This window comes from Lepisosteus oculatus, chromosome 12 (assembly GCF_040954835.1).
Source record: "Lepisosteus oculatus isolate fLepOcu1 chromosome 12, fLepOcu1.hap2, whole genome shotgun sequence".
Lineage (NCBI taxonomy): Eukaryota > Metazoa > Chordata > Actinopteri > Semionotiformes > Lepisosteidae > Lepisosteus > Lepisosteus oculatus.
This window is the reverse complement of record NC_090707.1, coordinates 16,968,421-16,989,392: the sequence shown is the minus strand read 5'-3', so window position 1 is coordinate 16,989,392 and position 20,972 is coordinate 16,968,421. Positions and strand designations below refer to the sequence as shown.

The 20,972-nt window shown below is 38.6% G+C and overlaps 2 protein-coding genes across 6 annotated transcripts in view; one reads left to right on the top strand and one right to left on the bottom strand.

Moving 5' to 3' along the window:
- Nucleotides 1-3,554: 3,554 nt before the first annotated feature.
- On the bottom strand, nucleotides 3,555-7,549 carry sp9 (sp9 transcription factor). Of its 2 annotated transcripts, none has more exons than XM_015358962.2 (2): nucleotides 7,456-7,549; nucleotides 3,555-5,619 (listed from the first exon to the last, which is right to left on the bottom strand). In XM_015358962.2, exon 2 carries the CDS (start codon nucleotides 5,584-5,586, stop codon nucleotides 4,312-4,314), a length of 1,275 nt encoding a protein of 424 aa, XP_015214448.2. In that variant the 5' UTR covers nucleotides 5,587-5,619; nucleotides 7,456-7,549; the 3' UTR covers nucleotides 3,555-4,311. The 2 variants fall into 2 exon arrangements, with proteins under 2 accessions (XP_015214448.2, XP_006636647.2); XM_006636584.3 differs by lacking the exon at nucleotides 7,456-7,549 and adding an exon at nucleotides 6,291-6,462.
- Nucleotides 7,487-20,972, top strand: part of ola1 (Obg-like ATPase 1) — a 60,777-nt gene continuing 47,291 nt past the window's right edge. The window contains exons 1-3 of one of the 4 annotated variants that reach the window (XM_015358964.2): nucleotides 7,487-7,571; nucleotides 16,550-16,650; nucleotides 20,535-20,678. In XM_015358964.2, the coding sequence (XP_015214450.1) occupies nucleotides 16,550-16,650; nucleotides 20,535-20,678 (245 nt within the window). In that variant the 5' untranslated portion in view covers nucleotides 7,487-7,571. Of the gene's footprint in view, nucleotides 7,572-15,799; nucleotides 15,910-16,320; nucleotides 16,473-16,549; nucleotides 16,651-17,564; nucleotides 17,686-20,534; nucleotides 20,679-20,972 lie in introns of those variants that run through there. The other 3 variants (XM_015358963.2, XM_006636503.3, XM_069196318.1) reach the window with 3 other exon arrangements.

Below are 20,972 nucleotides of genomic sequence, written 5' to 3'. Positions count from 1 at the left end.
CCACCTGGTCATCGCATCAAGGTTTCCCTTCAATTTCACTTCGCAGCGCAAATACATCTACATCAGGAATTTAAGGTGAATCAGTACGTGCAGATGCTGATATATATTGTCTATTTCCATCTCTTCAGCTAACAAACAACAATTGAATAATCCAGCCATTAAGAGGAAATAAATAACGTCTAACATTTAGAAATACTGTAGGTTTCTCTTCAATATAATGAGGCTCACCTGAACGCTAATATTTGCTGACATTTTATTTTGATATTAATGTCTTTATGTTTCTCAGTTGGTTGAATTCGATTGCTTTTCTTTTAAGAATCGAGTCCATCGATTTGGTGGGGTGGATAACACTTTATTTTTTCTGTTTAAATACATCTGGGGTCAAATAATACGTGATTTCCAAAATAGGTTTGCTACGAGAACGCAAAATCCGATTTCGCATATTTTTTTTTCTGAGCATTTTCACCAAATTCTGAGGTCTATGGTACACCGCACTTGAAATTTAAATTAATATTTATTAGGTCTTGTATTTATGTTGTCATTGATTAATTCTTCCTCTCTAGCTCATTAGATTTCGATTAAGAATGATTTGATGTTAATGTAATTAGTATGTAATTCTGATGTACATAATTACTGTAATTACAACACTCAGGTAACCCGGTTTGTGCTAAAAGGTTAGCTTCAAGCTCCAATTGGTTTTCTCCTTGACGACGCTGTCTATTTGGAAGCATGTGTGCATTTTTGTGGCGAAAATGCCCAACTTTCTCAAAAATTAAACTGTATGCGTACTCTAAAAACGTGATGAACAGGTTTCCCAGGTGTAAAAAAACAGGCGTCTCTATCGCAATATAAAACACTAGCTCACAATGAATGTTGTCCAGAGTTCGGAATATCAGAACCCAAGAGCCTTTTTTAATTCATATTTGTAATCGTTACCGAAGACGATGGCGAGAACCAAAATACATTATTTTTAGGAAATATGTAAATGAAAAGAAGTTAATGTTGCGGTTTATTTTTTCCCAATGATGTGATACAAAACTAAACATACACAATGTATACTTGTAAATAATACCGTCATTCCATAACTGTAAAATATTTGTCAATTTAAATTGAGTATCTTCCGATGAAACAAGCACAATTTTTCTTTGTTGTGAGTAATTTGAGAACGTTTAAAAAATCGATTCAGAAGAGATAGGTCAATGGCCTCATTATACCTGTAGGTGTCGCTAATATGTTGAAAATACATTTTTGCCTCGAGAAAAAATGAAAACTAACGTGTCGTCGCGCAAACAGAATCATAATCATAAACATTTTTTTCGAAAATTATAGAAACGGAAGGCATGCAACGCCAAAGATCTTTATTAGTTGTGATACGGATACTACGAAAAGTAAAATGATAATTGCTTTTAATTTATAATGTTGAACCGATTTCACAAAAAGTTCTCTTCTTTACATATGTATGTTTTTCCCACATAAACCGTTCAGTACTTACATACAATCTTGCGTTAAACTGTCATTTTTTAAAATAGGTGTTCTTTTGTTATATGCCATAAAGTCCGCTATTAGTGTTATCATTTTCTTGAATGCATTTGTATTGTATCTCATGTATACTTGAAAATCACATAGCATGGCAACTGTATCTTTTCCAATAACATTCAGTATTTTTTTTCGATTGAGCTATTTGTTCTTTCCTTCATTTCATACATTGTCACTTAAGTTTCCCAATACAACCAGGTACAACTAGAGACAAATGTGAAGCGTTTTCAACTGTTCGCAAATATTTTCCCTGGAAGAGTGTGACGTGATGGACATTTTCTGACCCGGGGAAGGCGAAGACATCCTCGCTAGCTCCTTGATCACTGAGCTGGGGTAGTGTAACCTTGCGCCCTGTCAGACAGGACCCGGACTCTTCCCTTTGATCTCTTTTTCATTGTTGCTTGAAAACAAAACCGACTTCTGCCCAACACCCAGCAAGAGCGCATTCCAGAGAAACTTAACAAAAGCAATAACTGACAACAGTCACTGTCCGCAACCCCAGGCGACTCTTCTCCCAAAGATTTCACCTCACTTAGATCATGTCGAATTCAGTCCCCGTTTGTAAAACTTAATGGCACCATATAATTGCTAAGTGTGTGTCACTTATGTCGTTCAATTAACTTTTTTTCCTTTATCGACAGATAACGTTAAAAATATCACCATCCTTCTCTAAAAGCTACTAAACGACGCATTTTTGAAAATGTGAGTTGGAGGATTCTTGTGTATTTCCGATATACATTTGCATTTTTTATATGTGCAGAATTTAACAGCTGTTCCTAAGGCCGGCGTAGAACGCCATTTAAACGTTTTGTTTACTAAATCGAGCTGATCAATCATAATACGTTTTAATAATGTTGTATACAAACCTTTTTAACATTTAAGAAACTTAAATTTGTTCAGATTGACACACATCTGAAGCCCAGAGAATGGCAGTATAATTATTGGTGATGACTTGTCGTATACAGGTTTTCCTTATCTTAGCAATAAAGCCGGCCGTCAGAACACAAAGGGAAATGAAAATAATTTTCGTCTAAATAATTGCCTTCTGGTCAATTTAACAGTGCCGTTTTGAAAGAGATTTTCTAAATGAGATTCCTGTCCCTAACGTGTTCCCAGGCCTGGGCTCAGACTCTAATTATTCCTTGGATTTTTTCTTTAGAATCGGACGCTGCACTGGGTAATCACAAAGAAGTCAGAGAGCATCCTTGAACCTTTTCAATGCGGAGCTACTGATATTCAAATAACATGCAAGCACCATTTGACTGCGCAGCGACATAAGCATTTCAAATTCACCATTTGCATATATCTTTTTTCTTTTCAAAAGAAATGGAACAGTTGCCTTCCCATAACATCAAATCAAGTGTTGCGGGGTTTTTTTTTTTGGCTTTAAACCGCTTCACGTTTATTCTTGGATTGCCATTTCTGCGTTTGACATGCAAATGGCAGCAGTTAATTTGGACAATTAAAATAGATATTCAAGGGAGCTTTGTCATCGCGGTTTTCCCTTCGGACAAGCTCAGATAAAGTTGGGCAGAACAAATGATGTCTAGCAGATTAATTAGATATTTGATAAGACATGAATCCCTAATAGGGAATACAAGACACAAGAGGCTGCTGTGTGCTCTAAGTCAAAATTAATAACATTTAACAAGATTTTCATTTAGGCATGAAATGTCTGTTCCGGGGTATTAACTACTGATATATTCCACAGAGGAAAAAGCTAAACGTCAATCCGTGCGCTTGTATGAGCTTTTTAGCAGCCGCATGTGTGTGATATGATTGATTTTGTAAGTGTCTAACTGCTGTTTTGCTAGATTTCCCATTTCCGCGTCTCTGTTTGCATTTTCAATATTGCAAAACAAAACGTACTGTCATGCAACTAAAGTGTTCAAGTAACCAAAATGAAAAATGTTTTTTGCGCCTCTTCCAAAAAGAGGTGTTTGAAAAACACCACATCTAGACAGTATACTGTATATAACCACAAATTAGTTTTAATAAAATACCAAAAGCTCTAGACGTGATGATTAGATCCCTTTAATGATAAGAAAATGAAAAGCTTATACTTGAGAAATTTTATACAAGTAAATGTTTATAATCTCTTTAAAATATGAGAGGCTCAATTACTCGAAGTAAAGAAATGATTAACTCATTTAAATAGCCGTTTACATACATACTGATATCCACAAAGTGCATCGAAAGTAAAGGAAATTCCCTGAATTTCAGGACCCCAACCACGGACAAAACTATTATAATTAACATTTACAAGAAAAAATAACATGTTTCCTTATTAATATCGTTATCTGTACAGTGAATGTCAACGTTACACACTGATAGTCCCACCAAGTTCATCATTTTTGCTCACCTTTTGTGCAATGATCCATACAAAAAAAAAAGTCATTCGTTTAAGCTCTTTACAACACAGCTTGTCTTGAAAATGTCTGAAAGACGAAAAGTCTATTCTTACACAATTGTGTTTTAATTGCGTTTTATCTCATGAGATGTTCGGCATCCGTAAAAGTTTTAAAAACGTTCGGATTACTGCGTAGTGCGAAGTCGCTTTCACTATATATATATAAAAACGATTCGTTTTTATTTATTTTTTTTAAAAAAGAAATCTTCTTATTGACCACCTTGTGTTGAGAGGACTACTTGTTTCGCAACTTCCAGACCCGTTTTTTTTTTAATTCTTTTTAAATAAAAGGTGTCGTGTTAGGTGAGAACGAATTACTTTTTCAGAATGTCAGGTTAAATCCGGATTCCGCTTTCTCGGCGTGTTTACGACTCGTTGTTCTGTGGAGTGGAGTCTTTGCCCGGCACTCTGCCAGAGTTCACCCCCTCCAGAATGAGTTCCGGTGACTCGGATCTGGGAGTTTCCAGGTTACTGGTGTCGGTGTCACTGTCGCTTCCCTTTTTGCCTCCTCCGCCGCCGTTGTGGGTTTTTATATGCTTGCTAAGGTGGTCGCTTCTCATGAAGCGTTTGTTGCACACCGGGCAGGCGAACCGCTTCTCGCCCGTGTGAGTGCGGAGGTGCCTCTGCAGTTCATCGGACCGCGTGAATCTTTTCCCACAAAAAAGCCAGTTGCAGACAAACGGCCTCTCTCCGGTGTGCCATCTCAGGTGGGCTTTGAGGTGGGACGTTTTGCCGTATACTTTGCCGCACCCGGGTATGTGGCAGCTGTGAAGACCCTTCCTTCTGAGACTGGCTCCAGCTGGACCCAGCCTTTCCGCCTCTTGGCAGTTGGGACAGTCGCACGTTGCCCTGCCCGAGTACCTCCTGGCAGACCTGGCCGAGCCCCCTATGCCCGTGCTGGCTCCCGAAATCATGGCATTGGCTGTGGTGGAGTCCGTGTAGGAGGGAATCACGGTTTTGAAACCTTCCTGTGTCAACAGGTGCTGGCTGGTGGACAGGAGGTGAGACGCTGTGGGGCTTATCCCGGTGGAGCTGAAGGCGGAGTGCGTCAACGTGGAGAAGTCGGGGTTGTACCCGCTTAGCTGGGAGTGCAGGGTGGCTTGGGGGCTGCCCGAGTGTAAAGAGGTCTGAAGAGTGCTCGTCGGGTTCTGAACCTCCAGCCACGAACTGGGGTTGGTGTGAACATCCCACCAGGAGGAAGCGCCGTTGGCGACCTCGCCGGAGATGGTCGAGTGGAAGCCCGATTTGTACCAGGACTCGTACGGATGGGCCATGCCTACCCGGGGGTACAGCGTTTCTGCCGAGGTGTGAACTTTCGAGATGAAAGCGGACTGTCCCGGCTCTTGCGACGAGACGCCGGCCGAGTTCGAGAAGAGGCTGCTGTACTCGGTAGTAAACGCCGAAGAGGTCGGGGAGGTGGACGCCAAGCAGAATGCGCTGTTGCCTGTGCCGGTACTTGTAGTTAGTCCCGTGGATCCCCTGCTGGTCGCTACGGCGAACCCAGAGAGGCTGGATCCCAAGTTGCAGCTCGAGGAAGACCTCTTCCAGGGATGAAATCCGCCCTTTGCGAAAGCGCTTGAATCAGGCAGAGTGGTCAGAGGACTCGTGTTACCAATTTTGTTGCAGGTTGCAGCGAGCATGGCTAAAGGCGTAGTTCCAAATCGTGGTTCTTCCTGGCAAAGGGAAAGTTTGAGACGGTTACGCGAATCTCTCACACGGGCTGGATCTGGGGACGAATTTCTCAAAAGATGTTCCTTTGTGTCCGCAGGTGCGTGCGGTGTTCAGCGCGAAAATCGATTAGCATGTAAAATCTCATAAGCAACTAAAATATACTAATCTTTAGCAAATCGCAACACACACAGGCAGTCCTGTTTCAGTCTTAGTATAAGTTGTTATAATAATAATAATAATAATAATAATAATAATAATAATAATAATAATAATAATAATAATAATAATAATAATAATAAAGAAAATTCTATTTTATTCTATAACTATGCTGCATTATTTTCTGATGGTGAAAACCTTAACCGTGCTTTAAATACGTTCGACTATTCAAAAATTGAAATGATCTTCTAACATCTAAAGTAATGGAAAAGAATCTCGATGTCGGAAGTCAACATGAATAAATCAGTCTTGTTCGGCAGAAAAGCCAGACAACCGCGTTCACAGACAGAAAAAGAAATACAATGTCTATAGGAAATCTTTACCGTCGGTGAGATGTTCCAAAACAAAGAAAAGGTTTGTATGAGCGCATCAGTTGTCTTCCGTGCAAAGTAAGTGAAACATTTTTTTTTTTAAATGTAAATAAGCAAAAGCGAAAACAGTTCTTTTTGTGACTTACCCCAAGTATAGACGTAGCCATAGCCAGGGCCTGCGTTACTCTGAATTAAGAGCTACAAGAGGCAACTGCGCTATATGACAGAGTTTGATCAGACTTCCACGACGTTTTACTCAACTTACACAAGTGACTAACTACACTCTTGGCTCCGAGCTCCTAACTCTACCTAGTTGTAGAGAGCGCGTGCTTTGAAGTACAGCTGGCCAGAGCACCCAGCCAATCTAAGCGCTGCAATGCGCCGCCAGGAGTACAGCTCGGCCAATAAGAGATTCAGAAATGACAGAAGTAGCACAGCTCCACGTCAATCAATAACTGTTGCACGGAGCTTTCTCCTTAGCGCCCAGACCATTGTATTTTTATACGTTTCTTTTATACACATATGTATTGGCCCATCATAGATTTCACTTCGATATATTTCAATAGACACCGTTTCTCTAAATGGGTAAGCCGTGCTATGCTGAAGTATCTGGAATCTGTAGCGCTTGGAGGGACATATTTTCTCATTTCGTTTCCGACTGTAGATTTAGAGAGCCTATTTATGTTTGTGCGTATGTAGGTAATAATTTACCATTGCTGTTTGAGAATTAAGCTTTATGTGCACAGACTGCACATAGTGTCTAGGTCTTTTTTTTTTAAAGAAATGTCAAACCTGCAAGGTTTCTGCAAGTCTGTTCGGATATTTAAGAGTGTTTGACGTGCTTGACTACAGATTAACAGGACATATACCGTACAGCGTTTAGGGGGAAAATGACAATCTTGAGATATGCACTACGTTTCAATGTGGTAGCTTCTAGATTCTACTCTATGACGTAATTTTCCTTTGGCGAGCAGGGAGAGAGTTTACTTGCTCAAACTTCTTTTATTAGCAGTTGACTTTTAAAACACTGATCGTGTTGAACTGGGGGCATGTCTAAAAGGCTATACACAATTATTTTCGCTCGTGCATCCACACAATTGTGTCCATAATCGAAGACGACACTTTAATTCGGGCACTTTTGTAAAAACTCTGCGCCTTCAAAGCGTGCCAGTTGGACCGATTCCATGGATTGTAGCACGCTAAGCGGTTCTTTATAAAGAAATTGCACACGCGCCCAGTTCCCATCAGTGAATCGCAAATTGAATTACCAACCTGAACTCTACTTCAAGCATGAAACAAACTGGGTCTTACCTACGGTGCCAGTAATCTCGGTCATACGGATTTCTCGTCGCCGCTGGATAATTCGTCGGAAGAAAAACAGAAGACGCGTGTCAATCCCACGAGCACTACAGGATCACTCACAACAGGTGAATCCTTTTTTTTTCTCCCGTGATTTAACTTAAGGTCCAGGTTATTTATGCGATTTAGAGGTGTCATATATATGTAGAAATAGAAATGACTGTGAGGTGTTCTGACCAGCCCAGAGGCAGGAGAGGGAGGAGTGAAACGATTTTTTGTGAAAGACAAAAGTAAAGCGACAGCACGTGTAGTGTTAAATAGGTTTAACCCGACTCCAGTGTCTCCGTGTGCTGGGCATGTTTACAATAAATGATGAATAATCTAGATCCTTATTATTTCAATTGCACGCACGCTTCATTTTGTTCATGGGCTGCTTGCTATATAGGTATGGATCAGCCTGGTCGGTGACGTACTTAATAATCCCGTAAAAACATATTTGCCCAACGCCTTTTTAAGATCTTTGGCGAAGGAGATACGAATCGCCTGCGTGAAACAAGAAGGAGTTACGATTAATTGAAATTTTGAACAAATATTCTGCGCAAGCCTTTCAAGAGTCATCTGCATTCTATCAATGGTTATGTGTTTTCCACTTAAGACTTTTTTTTATAAAGATCAATGCATTATGCCAATGTGTTTCACAGGCTGTTAAAACATTTAGGGGTAATGACAATGTAACAATGGCCCGGTTTGGAGTGAATCATCATCCTTTTAAAAGTTAAAGCAATTTTCGGGAGAATGGCTTTCAGCGAAAAGCTGTACATTACAGTATTCAAAACGGCCAAATAATGCTCTATTATAGCGCCTGAATGCTGCCAGTCAGTCCAAGTGCAATTTGTGCAAAGGCTCAGTGCCTTAAATCCCCACCTATGGAGAGGTGAATATAAAACAATTTCTTCAAATCCCAGGCACGGAGCTCAGAAAATTGCTTCATTTCTGCAATCATGGCAATTTGACTGGAGAGCAATTAGCACTATTAAATGTCGATTCTGCATAAACAAATTCGATTGAAATGCAAAAGTGCAGAGGACCTCGTGAAAAAAAAATATCATGTATCTGTATATACAGTCACACTTCGATAGATTCTTAAAGCGATCATTAATAACTACATCAGAAATATTTTAATATCTCCATAGTCACATTATTCAGTCTCTCATGCCTTTTAGTAATTGTTATGCCTCTTAACCCACGAACATGATAAACGTGAGATAACTACAAGTCTACTTATTTTAAGAAAAGCATTACAACATTTACAATTACCTATTATTGTAAGGTTTTCCTTTATTACAGGAATTTAATCTATGTAAGTGTATTTAATGTTACACATCACATATATGGTGTATATACACGAATGCATTATCAGATATTTACCTATGTGCGCCATAGTGTATCATGGTAAATGATCTTAAACCTTTGCATTTCTTCTAAGGTTAAAAGAGCCTGCAAATTAAAAGGAGATCGTTTGTCAAAGAGAGGAAGATGAATGTTCTAGCAGAGTGTGGGGTTTTAATTAGAGTGATTATTCTGAGATTATTCAACATACTACTGGCTATTCAGTCGGCTTTGAAATGCATTTCACAGAAAAAAGACTATTTTAATGAACATCTCTATGTCTGAAACTAGAAAAATAAAAGATAATTGCCGTTTGGATTTTTAATTTTATATAAAGATATATCTAAATTGGTCCTGTTTGCTTTTTAATGTTTTCAGTTTTCACATTATTTAAAAACATACCTCAGAGAATATGTTGCAAGCGTTATTATAATCGAACACTAAAGTTGTCAGTTATTTCACCTGTATCATTTCTTGATCGTTTCCATTTCTATATATAATTCCACAGAATTTACTTTACATCTGCTACAAGTGGCGACAACAAAAATACTAGAATTTAGTAAACGCTCCTGATTTAGTATTTTTCTGATAATCTGGTACTGATTATGATAATGTTATACAAACTACTTTTCTCTCACTCTCTCGAACTATTTTAATAGGTCATATAGTTTTTTTCTTCTTCTCACTGTTGTTTACACTCGATGTTCATCTTCATGTGTATTATGAATTAAACAGTCACTGGAAAATAATGTCAGATATACATTTATACATTTGTTTGAAATGACCAAGACTGCTTATTAATTCGTGGGTTTTATTTAATTTGCTAATAAAGATATGATAGGAACAGTCACGCAGGACGCAAAGATATAGGTGAGGACGTAACACTTCACGTTCAAATACGAGAGAGTGCCTTTTTCTGGTGGCAATTAGGAACCCATTACAAGCCATTAGATTGATCAATGTACCTTAAACAATGCGAATGATTTATTTGGTTGGAACAAAACGTTCTGCATCTATTGTAGTGAAGCTGACTGAAAGAACATCCATCACGGCGATAAACAACAAAAGATAAATGATTAATCCTGGCCTATTTATTATAATACTTCATACAAAGGCATTTCGACTTCCTTAATTTCTAGATTATTATAGTCTCGTTTTCAGTATGTTAAACGACCCAGGGTGCTAGATTTAAGAAACATCTGAGAGGAATACTCTACTGGTTGCCGAATGGATTAATTCAACATTTGCCTTGAGGTGAAAACCTTATTTGTAAACAATTAAACACCTAATCTTTTCTGCCTAATCTTAAAAAGCCCCGTGAGCGCAATCTGTTTATTTGAAGAACCTGTTTTGATCGAAGTTTAAAAAAAAATAGTACGGAATTAAAATAATGATATGACAACTAAATTAAACAGAGGGCATAAAATAAACAAGATGTCACGACAGAGAAATCAAATCGTGAATCATATGAAAAATATGAATAAACCTTAAATTGTAAAGTATCAAACGTATAAAAATAGCGTTTATCTTCTGTTGTTGGAACAGTAAATTGGAACAGTCAGTAAATTACGTTCAAATGTTTTTTTTTTCCTGGAAATCTGTACTTCAATCTAATGAAAAGAAGTGCGCTAGTGTACAGCAGTGTTCTCCATATTGTGCGTTTTCACCTGACAGGGTGCCTAATCAGATTTACAAGAACAACCTATATCTCTCTTAGCACTCATCTTTTCGGTGGAGAGGAAGAAGCTGGAATCTGTAGTAATGCGCTTATTTCCACATTTTTTTTCTGGTTTTCGGTAAAGTATGAATTCGCCAGGTTTAACCCTTCTGTGTTGACTGCACATGGATGGCTCGGTCTCTCGCTCCAGGACGGAGTCATAAGGGTACCCCGATTAAAATAACCTAGTTGTTATCAACATAGAGTCAGCTGCCCAGAACTGATCACCGCACTACGATCTTATCTTTTTTTAAATGATTACTATTTCTGTGAACGTCCCTTCACATATCAGCCTTTTGTATTCTTCACTATTCACCTGCAGCCAAAGGGTGGTGTAGTACTGAAATACCTTTGTCGCAAGGTGTGTTCAAATATCTTATTTTATCTTCAAAAATGTTAGATCAGAGTTTAGCTCCGCTTTGTATTCAATATTATATGAAGAACACAATAACATGTTTTGTTATATTTTCAATTAGTGTAGTCACAATGTTGTGCAGATTACAATACTAAGTATTAATTTGGATGTAGCTTACTATTTCTCTGTGATTATGCATGTAAGTGCTTTGTCCCCTTTGTCTTAAATGTAGCGATGCAGAAGTGCAAAATACTGGATGCTAACTTCAACGTAAAAATGTAGGCTACACATTTGTCATTTTGCATTTGGAGAATGCTTGTTTTCTTTCTTGCCTTCTGAGTGCATTTCCTCATGGTGTCCTATCTGTTATTTCAGTTTTTGAAACAAACCTTCTTACCTTCTACACAGAAGTGATCGATGTGTTCGCAGCATATAAACCAAGATTTTACTGTTAAGTGTACTGTATTTTTTAGCTTTTGAGTCTCAAACCGACAATCGTCTTTATTAACATACATAATTTGACCATTTCGCATGTTATGTCTGTCGAGATATATATTCAGTACGGAAATCAAATGGTAAATGTTTGCCTTGGAAACTATTATACTTAATCTGGCTAAGTAGAGCAATACATTTCACATAACGCCACATTATTACTGATCTATTGCAGCATGAAGTTGCGGATTGCATGCAAGTGTAAATGTATCCAACAATAGAGAAAATGACTCTGTTCCCCTCTGTATTACTTTGAAAATACTAGGTTATAAAGGTACGAGAGAATAGTTTAGCGATTTGCATTTCCTTGTAATGAAAAAATTGCTAGTGCTAGACTCCATTAATTAGAATCGTGGTAACATATTGTAACACAGGCCTGAAAGCCACAACAAACTTGCCATTTGTAATTGTGTAGTCTGCTCATAACGTGTTGTATATTTAATTTTTTATACATTGAGTTAATTTACTCTCTTTGAACGTCGCACTTTGAGTATTAGAAGTTCAGTGCCACGACAGATCTAGTGCCTTTGTGGATCCTAGTTTTGAAATGGCAAAAACTTTTTTTTTAATGTTAGAACAGTCATATATCAAGTACTTAAATGTGAGGTACGGAAATATTGTTACCTTATTATTTTGCCTTCGTAGATATTACCATCAATCCCTTCCACTACCTTAATTCTTAGTTTTTGACTGAATATTTTAATGTTAAAGAGATTGTAGTGATTATATAAGTATACTTAATTTTCTCAGGTGCAAAATCTTCGATAACAAATAACACTGAGAACAGACCTCGAAGAGCTTATTTTTTAGAAAACGGGTCACATACAGTGTATGTATGTCTGAAACTAGAAAAGCTTGAATATTCATAGCTTGAATATTTTGTCCATATTGATGCCCTTTAAAAGCTATCACCTTGTTATAGCTAAACAGACATTGTTTAGGTATTTTTATTTTTTTTTATCCCTTTTTAAAATACTGTACTGACTAGACAGGCCTCAGAATCCACGGACGTTTTAATACACATCACTTAATGTAACAGTAGGTTGACAGTATACTCTTTGAGATTCGTGGTACAATAATAATTTCTAAAAAAAGAAAGGTTAAAGTTTCATTCTTTAATCTGGTGATTAAAATCCAGAATACATTAAAGAAATGGGTTAATTATACCCTCATTTACATATGAAAATAATGTGTAAAAAAATGTCACGTCTCTGTAATTCAGAAGAACCTCTTTAGCGTATATGTTCATAGGTGCGCATATTGTTTTTCAAACGGATATTTCCCCTTTAATAAAGATTTGAATATATTGTCTTTCATTGGATTTAGGGCGTGTGACAACATGTGTTTTGTGGGATTGGTTTCGAGTTCCTCTGGTATTTTTTCCTTATTCATGTTTATTACAACATTAACATTTGCTACTGTTTGTATTATTATATGTAAAAATGTGTTTTTTATTGTCGATAACACAATTATATCTTTTGCAATGGATAGTCTGTCCTCCACGCTGAAATATACTGAGCTGTAATAGTGGGTTGCCCTTTCTTACAATTTACAAATATAATACGAGTTCAGGCAATTATGCCAAGTAAAATCGTTTTTTGTCTATTAATGATTTCAATAACGCCTACTGAATTTGTTTCTGCATGAGGGCCATAGGTAACACCATGGGAACAGCAAAGGTGCCACTTTCTCTCAACAAAGTCCGTTTCTAATATACCCATTGTTTAGCTCTGTAGAGATCTGACAAGCCAAAAAGGTAGTTTACAATTCAACTCCAAATTTATGTAAGCTACAGTTTATGTACAGTTTACATACAGTTAATATAAAGAGGCCTCGATTTATGCTTGTATTTCTTCCCTTTGGAAAGTAAACTTTGTTAATGTTTCTTTTTAATGCCATCCAAAGATAAGGAAATACAAAGCCTCATGACTTTATAATATTCCGAGTTAAAGTAAATCCAAATCATTCCTTGGAAGCTACAATGTGTAATTACAGACAGAAGAAATGTTTACAGACTTTTTGAGGTTAATGAGATTCTATAAGAAAAAAATATGGCTGCAGTATACAGGACTTTATATTTGCTTAAATGCACTGTCTGTCATCTTAAAAGTGTCTTTATTGAGCTTTACTCTGGTTTTAAATCTGTGGTCCAGTCTTGGTGGTATTCAGCCTTCAAGCCTCCAAGCATTTTGTGTTCTGGTACACATGTAGGGATGTTACACTTAACATACCCTTAGCCAACCAAAAGACAACGCCTGTCACTTCTAACAAGATGAAGCGACTTCATTATTTTCCTTCCCTCTTACAATATAATGAGGTATGTTGACTCCATTCCATGAAACTGCAGTCTGAGAACGTACCCAGTGTTCAGTTTGGCTGGAGCAGGGGAAAGAGATTTTTCTCCATCTCTGGTGTGCTGACAGGAAGGCATCATTAGCATGGTAAAACCAGGAAGAAACTATTTGCTTCCCACACATTTGTCCTTTCTTTGTTATGTTTTGTTATGTTATGTATCTGTTTAATCTTTGGGAAAACAACTCTTAGACTTTGCAAGTGATAGAAGGCCTGCTATTGCTCATTTCAATGTTGCTATGTCTTTAACAGCACTTTTAAATAGAGGACATAACAGGTGTTAAACCAATCGACTAATTTAATGTTCATGTTTGCATGCAGGGTGAAAAAGAGATATTTTAACCTGTAATAATCACCTTGAATGTTTCTGTCACTACCGAAGGAAAATAACCACACTTTGTTTATTTTATCATTAGCAGATTTCAATAATAATAACTGCTTACACTTATATAGCACTTTTCTGGACACTCCACTCAAAGCACTTTACAGGTAATGGGGACTCCCCTCCACCACCACCAATGTGTAGCCCCCACCTGGATGATGCAACGGGAGCCATAGTGCACTAGAACACTCACCCCACATCAGCTTTTGGTGGGAATGAGAACAAAGTGACTAAGTCAATTCATAGATGGGGATTATTATTAGGCCATGATTGGTAAAGGCCAATGGGAAATTTGGCCAGGACGCCGGGGTAACACCACTACTCTTTTCGAGAAATGCCCCAGGATTGTTAATGACCACACATCTCAGCCAAAGGACAGCACCATTTTACATTTTACAGTATGGTGACCCCATCACTATACCTGGACATTAAGACCCACACAGACCACAGGGTGAGCACCCCCTACTGACCCCACCTAACATCTCTTCCAGCCACAACCTTAGTTTATCCCAGGTCTCCCATCCAGGTACTGGCCAGGCTCACACCTGCTGAGCTTCAGTGGGGCTGCCAGGTGTAAGTTGCAGGGTGATTTGGCTGCTGGCATTATTTCATATTTCAGGCATTACTGACAACATCCTAAGAACAGTACAAAAATGATTTAATGGTGAGTTCTAAATTGGTTGTTTCCACTTGTAGAAGAGTATGTACATGCCTATAGTGGGTGGAAATTTTGCTGAGCTCATTGAATAATAATAACACCATTAAGTAAGCTTTTTCAAATTGTTTGTGGACTAGTACCAACATGCAGTGGAAGTTGGTAATAGTGATGAAAACTGCATGAATCAAAACATTCCCCAGACATCCATTAGTTACAAAAACTTATATGGATTTCTTTTTCCTACAATAGTTGCTGTTGTTGTTAGTAGAGTTTTTATAGTTGCCCTCCATATGCATTGCAGTAGATGAAATATGAATTCATATATAATGGGGGATGAACATTTACTGTAAATTTCTGAGCCAGTTTAGGAAATGTTCTGTTAATTGCATGCACAATTAGGAAGGGATTTCTCTTGTAATTTTCACACATGCCCGTGGATCTCTATTAATTGCCATTAAAAGCATTTAAATTTCCTGTCTATAACATGGTTTGAGGTTCCACGTGCATTTCGCAATATCGACGTATTTGTTTGAAACACACTACTACAGGCCTGCAGACCTTTTTTTGAAAAAAAAAGGCCAAATCCCGCGAACAGGCTAGTAACTGAAGATGGTGGTAGCTATCTGACTTATGCCATCCTTTTCTGACACAGGAACTCGACAACCTGGGTACGGATATTAAAATAGTTTCTGGTACTATCCAAAAGTTCTAGTGTCCTTTTCCCTGACGTTGTGTGTAGTGTTTGCATGAAGTTTGATCTTCACATACATCACAGAAAATGTAGGTAAAATAACACATACTTCTTCTAAACATACACGAATCGGTGACACCACTTTCCCCCCACACGTTATCTGAACGATTTAACTTGGCGTTACACACAGTATTTTCCGTAAGAAAGCTTCCTGTGTAATTTACAGCGCTCTGTCTGACAGGCAGTACGCAGTCGCATACCCTCCTGCGCTACTGGAGTTTGGCCCAATGGGGAGCTGTGCAATGAGGATGTTCCGGTGTGTGTGACGGGCTTCCCCCTTTCCCCTTGCTCTCTGCAAAGCAAGTGCCGTGTGTACTGTGGCACCGTGTTTCAGTTTCGCGTGTAACCCCGGAGCAAACTAGATTTCGAGGTGAATTTGCACACTTTGTGTTTTTGGAAATGTGTTTAAAAGTACATGCCTCTGTTTTTGGAGCGCTTGTGGTGAACAGAATCCCACAGCCGCTTGTCGGCGGACCGTATGTTTAACGTTAAGACGGGCCTCATACAAACGTGTGTCAGTAATGCCACATGGGGTTTGAACTGGAAAGAGAAGTAACATGAAATAACTCTGAGCAGGGTATTTAATGGTATTTCATAGAAATGTAAAAGGTGACGTGCCTGCTGTCAGAATTGAAGTCCATGTTTTGGTCGTTACTGTGCCGGTTATAATTACGTGATTCCTCAATGTGTGTAAATATAGAAAGCGGTGGGGTCAGCATTTGCCATGGGTTACATCTGGCACGGCATTCACTTGCGTGTTCTATTTTTAAGACCGAGTGGGCTTAGTTGGCTTGTGTGGATATCAGGGATCTGTGTCGGCGGTACAACCAGACTACCTGGGAGTCTTGGAAAAAGAATGGTGCAAGCAGTGGCTTTCTAACTTGCTGGCTGAAAATGTACTGGGGTTAATATGCGGCCATGGCCCCGAAGAAGGTGCGTCAGAGGCGGTTGGAAACGGGTAATTGTCACTATATTAACAGAAATATTTACGGTGGTTTTTGCTGTTTCAGATGCCTCCGAAGAAGGGCGGTGAGGCACCCAAGCAGCCGCCTCTGATTGGAAGGTTTGGAACATCCCTGAAGATTGGAATTGTTGGATTACCAAATGTTGGGTATGCCACGCAGTTATAAACGTCTGCCACTATATTGCAATTTGATAGATTTTCAATGCAGCCTTACAGAATATACGACATATCACGTTTTTAAGCATGGTAGGTTATAAAAATGAAACATAATGTACCAGCATATGCAAGGCTCCTGTCGGTAATCGGAGAGTGATGATACATTACATTTTTAGATGAATCCCATTAATGTCAAGCAAGTATAGTTATGGAGTTTAAAGTAAGACTAATGGGCAGCTTTATCTTTAAGAAATATATAGGATGGCTGGCTTTGAAAGCAAGTTACTTAGATTGTTATCGTTGGTGTAAGATTGTTTTAGAATGCAAAAGAAATGATATTGTGTCTTGGGGGAGTATTTAGTCTTGAAATGGTCATGGCTGAAGCAGTGCTCTTTAGTCTGAAATAAAAGTCTATGGTGCAGCATTCTAAAAGCAACAAAATGGTTAAAAATTAATGCAGTATCAAACTTCACTGACGCTGTGTATTCTTGTGTTCTCACAATCCCACCAGTTTTGCTGTGAATTGGGCACTGTTGTACTGTATTTCAGAGTGCGCTTCATGACTTAATTGTTAGGGAGGAACATGGAGTCTGAATGTCTCTAAATCCCTTTCATAGACATTGATACAGTCTATACAAGGCTCAACTCAGATCCCAGCCAGATAAACACACGTGTCCACAGGTCCACAGCTTCAAATTCCTCAGCCAGCCCAGCCTCCTCAGTTCATGTGTTAAATGGCGCATCACTTTGCAGTAATTTCTGCCAGGGAGGAATGGGTTTGAATAGCCTGAGGCTGATGATGTACCCAGTGCCCACCAGTGATAACTGCTTTGCACCTGCATGCATTGCCGCTGTTAGGGCTGGATTTGGCAGGGATGGCAGTTGTGCTCTCTCCCCGAAAACAGCTGCCTCTGACCTGGCCCCCGAGGAGAGCACTTTCCCTGCCCAGTGCCAGTGGACGATCTGGAGATTCAGGGCTGCGGCGCCAAAGCTGGGATTTATCATTCCAGAGGCTCGTCTGTGTTGGCGAGTGTCGGAGAGAGGTTTTCCCCGGCAGCTGCAGAAATGTCGACTGAACTTGAAATTATTGTGATGCGTGCTCAATGGAACGCAGCCTGCTTTCAACCAGTGTAATCGTTCAAAAATATATTGGTGTAGAAATAACTCTGAGAGTTAATGGTAATTGGTTGAAAAAATAAAATTGGAACATTGCCTATTATATTTATTATACCCACCCAATTTGGAGTAGCCAGTTTGGTGTTTGGCATCTCACAACTATGAACCCCACAACTGTGACAGTTTGGATACATGATGGTGAGAACATGCCTGAAGACGTCTCCAACACAGTGACATTCAAGCCACTTGTCATTTAACACAAAACAAGCTACAGAGCGCTGTAAGCTGAGTTTGGGTCCAGCTGGAGAACACTGACAGAGACCCGTATATCTGCAAGAGCCTAGAATATCACCTGGATTTTTAAGAGCTGAGAGACCCCTAGTTGACTACTCCTATTTGCCCTTTGTGATGCTCAGCCAATTGTGTGCCCTGATTTAAGAGACCCATGGTCACAGTGAGGTAGTGTCATAACCCAGGCTCAAACCCATGATCACAGAGCTCAGAAATCACTGCAAGTCATAGCCAGCAAAGGTTGACAGTCCTGCAAACAGCTCCAGTATTAGTTTTCTTTAATGGAGCAATTAGTTAAACTTTCATTTTGGAAACAAAACATTCAGGTCTGTAGTTGTGTAGATATCAGTTTAAACCACCAAATCTATTCATTTGTCCCTCTGGTACAAATTAGTCTCTGACCTGGACAAAAAAAGATGTTATTTTTCTAAGGGCTGGAATCATGATATTAGTTTTTAGCTAATAATGTAATCTTAATTATTTTAGATTTCTAAGATTATAGATTATGGGCTTAATTTTTTAGATTTCTTTATTGAAAAATGTTTGGGCTAGTGTTTTGAAGTAGCTGGCGAAACACTCAGTCTTTGCACACTCAAATTCACAAGGAAATGTACAGTAGGCAACACCTTACAATTTTTATAGGTATAAAAAGCACTCCTTTTGGTAGTGTTCAAGTTTATTCAGACTTTGAAGGAAGTTACTAAAAGTTGATTTAGCACAGAAAATGTAGGTGCATATCTGGATTATTAAACATTTCTAAATTAAAATATGATACGCATGTATGGCTTGAATAGGCCAGTAGCTTAACTGTTACAACTAATACTCTACTTCAGAATGGCCCATTTTCATTATTATTCTGTAAATAAACTGAACCTGAAGCCTTCGATGTTTTTTTTAGTAATCTGGTAGTTTCACAACAAGCTTCTGGTAGTCTCCTTGATTTCCACTGGGTATGAAAGGCTGAAAACAGGAGCAAAACACTTCGCGCCTTAAAAAAGGCGTAAGGTAAAGGATTATCAAAATCAACTTCTCTAGTGAAGTATTAAAAAATATTTCAAATTTCAAAGTTGGCGTCCATGTTGAAGCTCATGTTGAAAAACAATGCCATTCCTTCTGTGAAGAATAGAAGTGGGATCTGTGTAAGATTGTTTTGTATCATCTAGTGGTGATACATTAGTTTGAATGAAGGGATGGATGTGTTTTGAAGTTTTGAGTCCAAAGTCTACCAGGATATTTTAGGCACAATCCAGGTTCCTTCTGCTGCAATGCCGAATCTTGGAACTGAAATTGGTCTGAAATTAATTCACAACCTGAACCAAACTTTCAGATCCGTTGCCACATGTTTAAGGTTGGATGAGATCAGTAGACCTTCGCAGTCTCCAGGCCTCACACCAACAGAACAGATGCAGCATGACCTGAAGAAAGTAGTTCACAAGCACAAACTGCAGTCTGAAGGAGCTAAAGAAGTTCAGCATGAAGGAGTGGCCATATATCTTGCGTTCCTGAACCTCAAAAAGTTGCAGGAAACTCCTTTGTTATCAAAACCATTAGAGTGTCAAGAAAATACTGGTTGTTAGAGTATGGCTAATTTTGAACATTTGCAATACAAAAAGAAAACTTGCAGTTAATTTGGACAGGTTTCTCCCTGTCCAGTTCTGATGTCCTAAACAGTTTTCTTTGCTTGTGTCTATGTACGGTAAATCATCCTTATGTATGTGCAACAGTACTAAACGCACACATGGAGGGTTATTTCCTAAAGCCAACTTTCATTTGCATTATATCAAGTGTATGCCTAAATTTGGAGCCCATTATGAAGTATTAATCTACAAACTGCAGTGATAAAGAGATGAAAAGACCGTATTGCAGACAAACCACCCCCGAATGAAAGGGAACATGAGATTTGTGAATTTAGAGATCTCTGAATCTTTCATTTTTATATCGTCCCCAAGAACTCTCGCTGTGCGATTTTAATCCTTCATTTTGAGCCTAGACAACACAAGTAATCTTTCAATGAGTCCTCCCCGGGGACGTGTTTACCTTCTTGCAATTTGCACCTTATCTTTGAGCCATGCAGTCTGCACAGCCTACTGCGCAGAACTGTTGAGGTCCTGCTTCTAGATTTTGTGATTAAAAGACCCTGGTCTGCATCCTGAATGTCAGTAATAGCAGGTTATTTTGACACAAATTTAGGTTAGGGTTTCTCTTTCTGCTAGGTTTTGCCCTAAATAATGGAAGGTCATAGTTCAGGGTGATCACTTTCTACAATGTAGTACAGTTATTGTTGTTTATCTCATTTTGTATTGCTGAGAAAAAAAAAAACATTTCTTGAATCCAAAGTATTTGGCTGAGTTTTGTACTTGTAATATTTTAAAGTACCCCCTGACATTGTTATATCCATAGACCATAGCTAAACTAATACACAAATGTTTCCATTATGGAGTGACCATGTTTTACTTTTTTTTTTATAGGAAATCAACTTTCTTCAACGTTCTGACTAAGAGTCAGGCTGCAGCAGAGAATTTCCCCTTCTGTACTATTGACCCAAATGAGAGCAGAGTGCCTATCCCCGATGAACGCTTTGATTACCTCTGCCAGTTCCACAAACCTGCCAGGTAGAGTGAATATCTTTCAAGAAAATAAGTTCTTGCCGCAGTCTTTTAACTAATTACATTGCATTGAACTGGGTTAGGCTCCAGTATTTCAAGACCATGATTTTCAAGGGAAGCTAGTTCATATTAAAAAAGTTAAAAAATTGGGCAATTTGTAGAAACTGATGACAAGAAAGTCTGTCAACTGGAGAACTGAAGAAGCTTGCTTGCATGCTTAACTTGAACCTTTTGGAATTTTTGTCTCTCTGTCAACAACACCTTTTGAATGTTTCTGACTCATTGCTTTCTCTGGGTCAC

What these genes read in the sequence shown, in the direction of transcription:
- sp9 (XM_006636584.3), bottom strand. Translation starts at nt 6,311, where the DNA reads ATGGCTACGTCTATACTTGGG. An exon ending in TGGCTACGTCTATACTTGGG is followed by an intron (nt 5,620 to 6,290) that starts GTAAGTCACAAA and finishes TCCCTTTGCCAG; the next exon opens with GAAGAACCACGATTTGGAAC.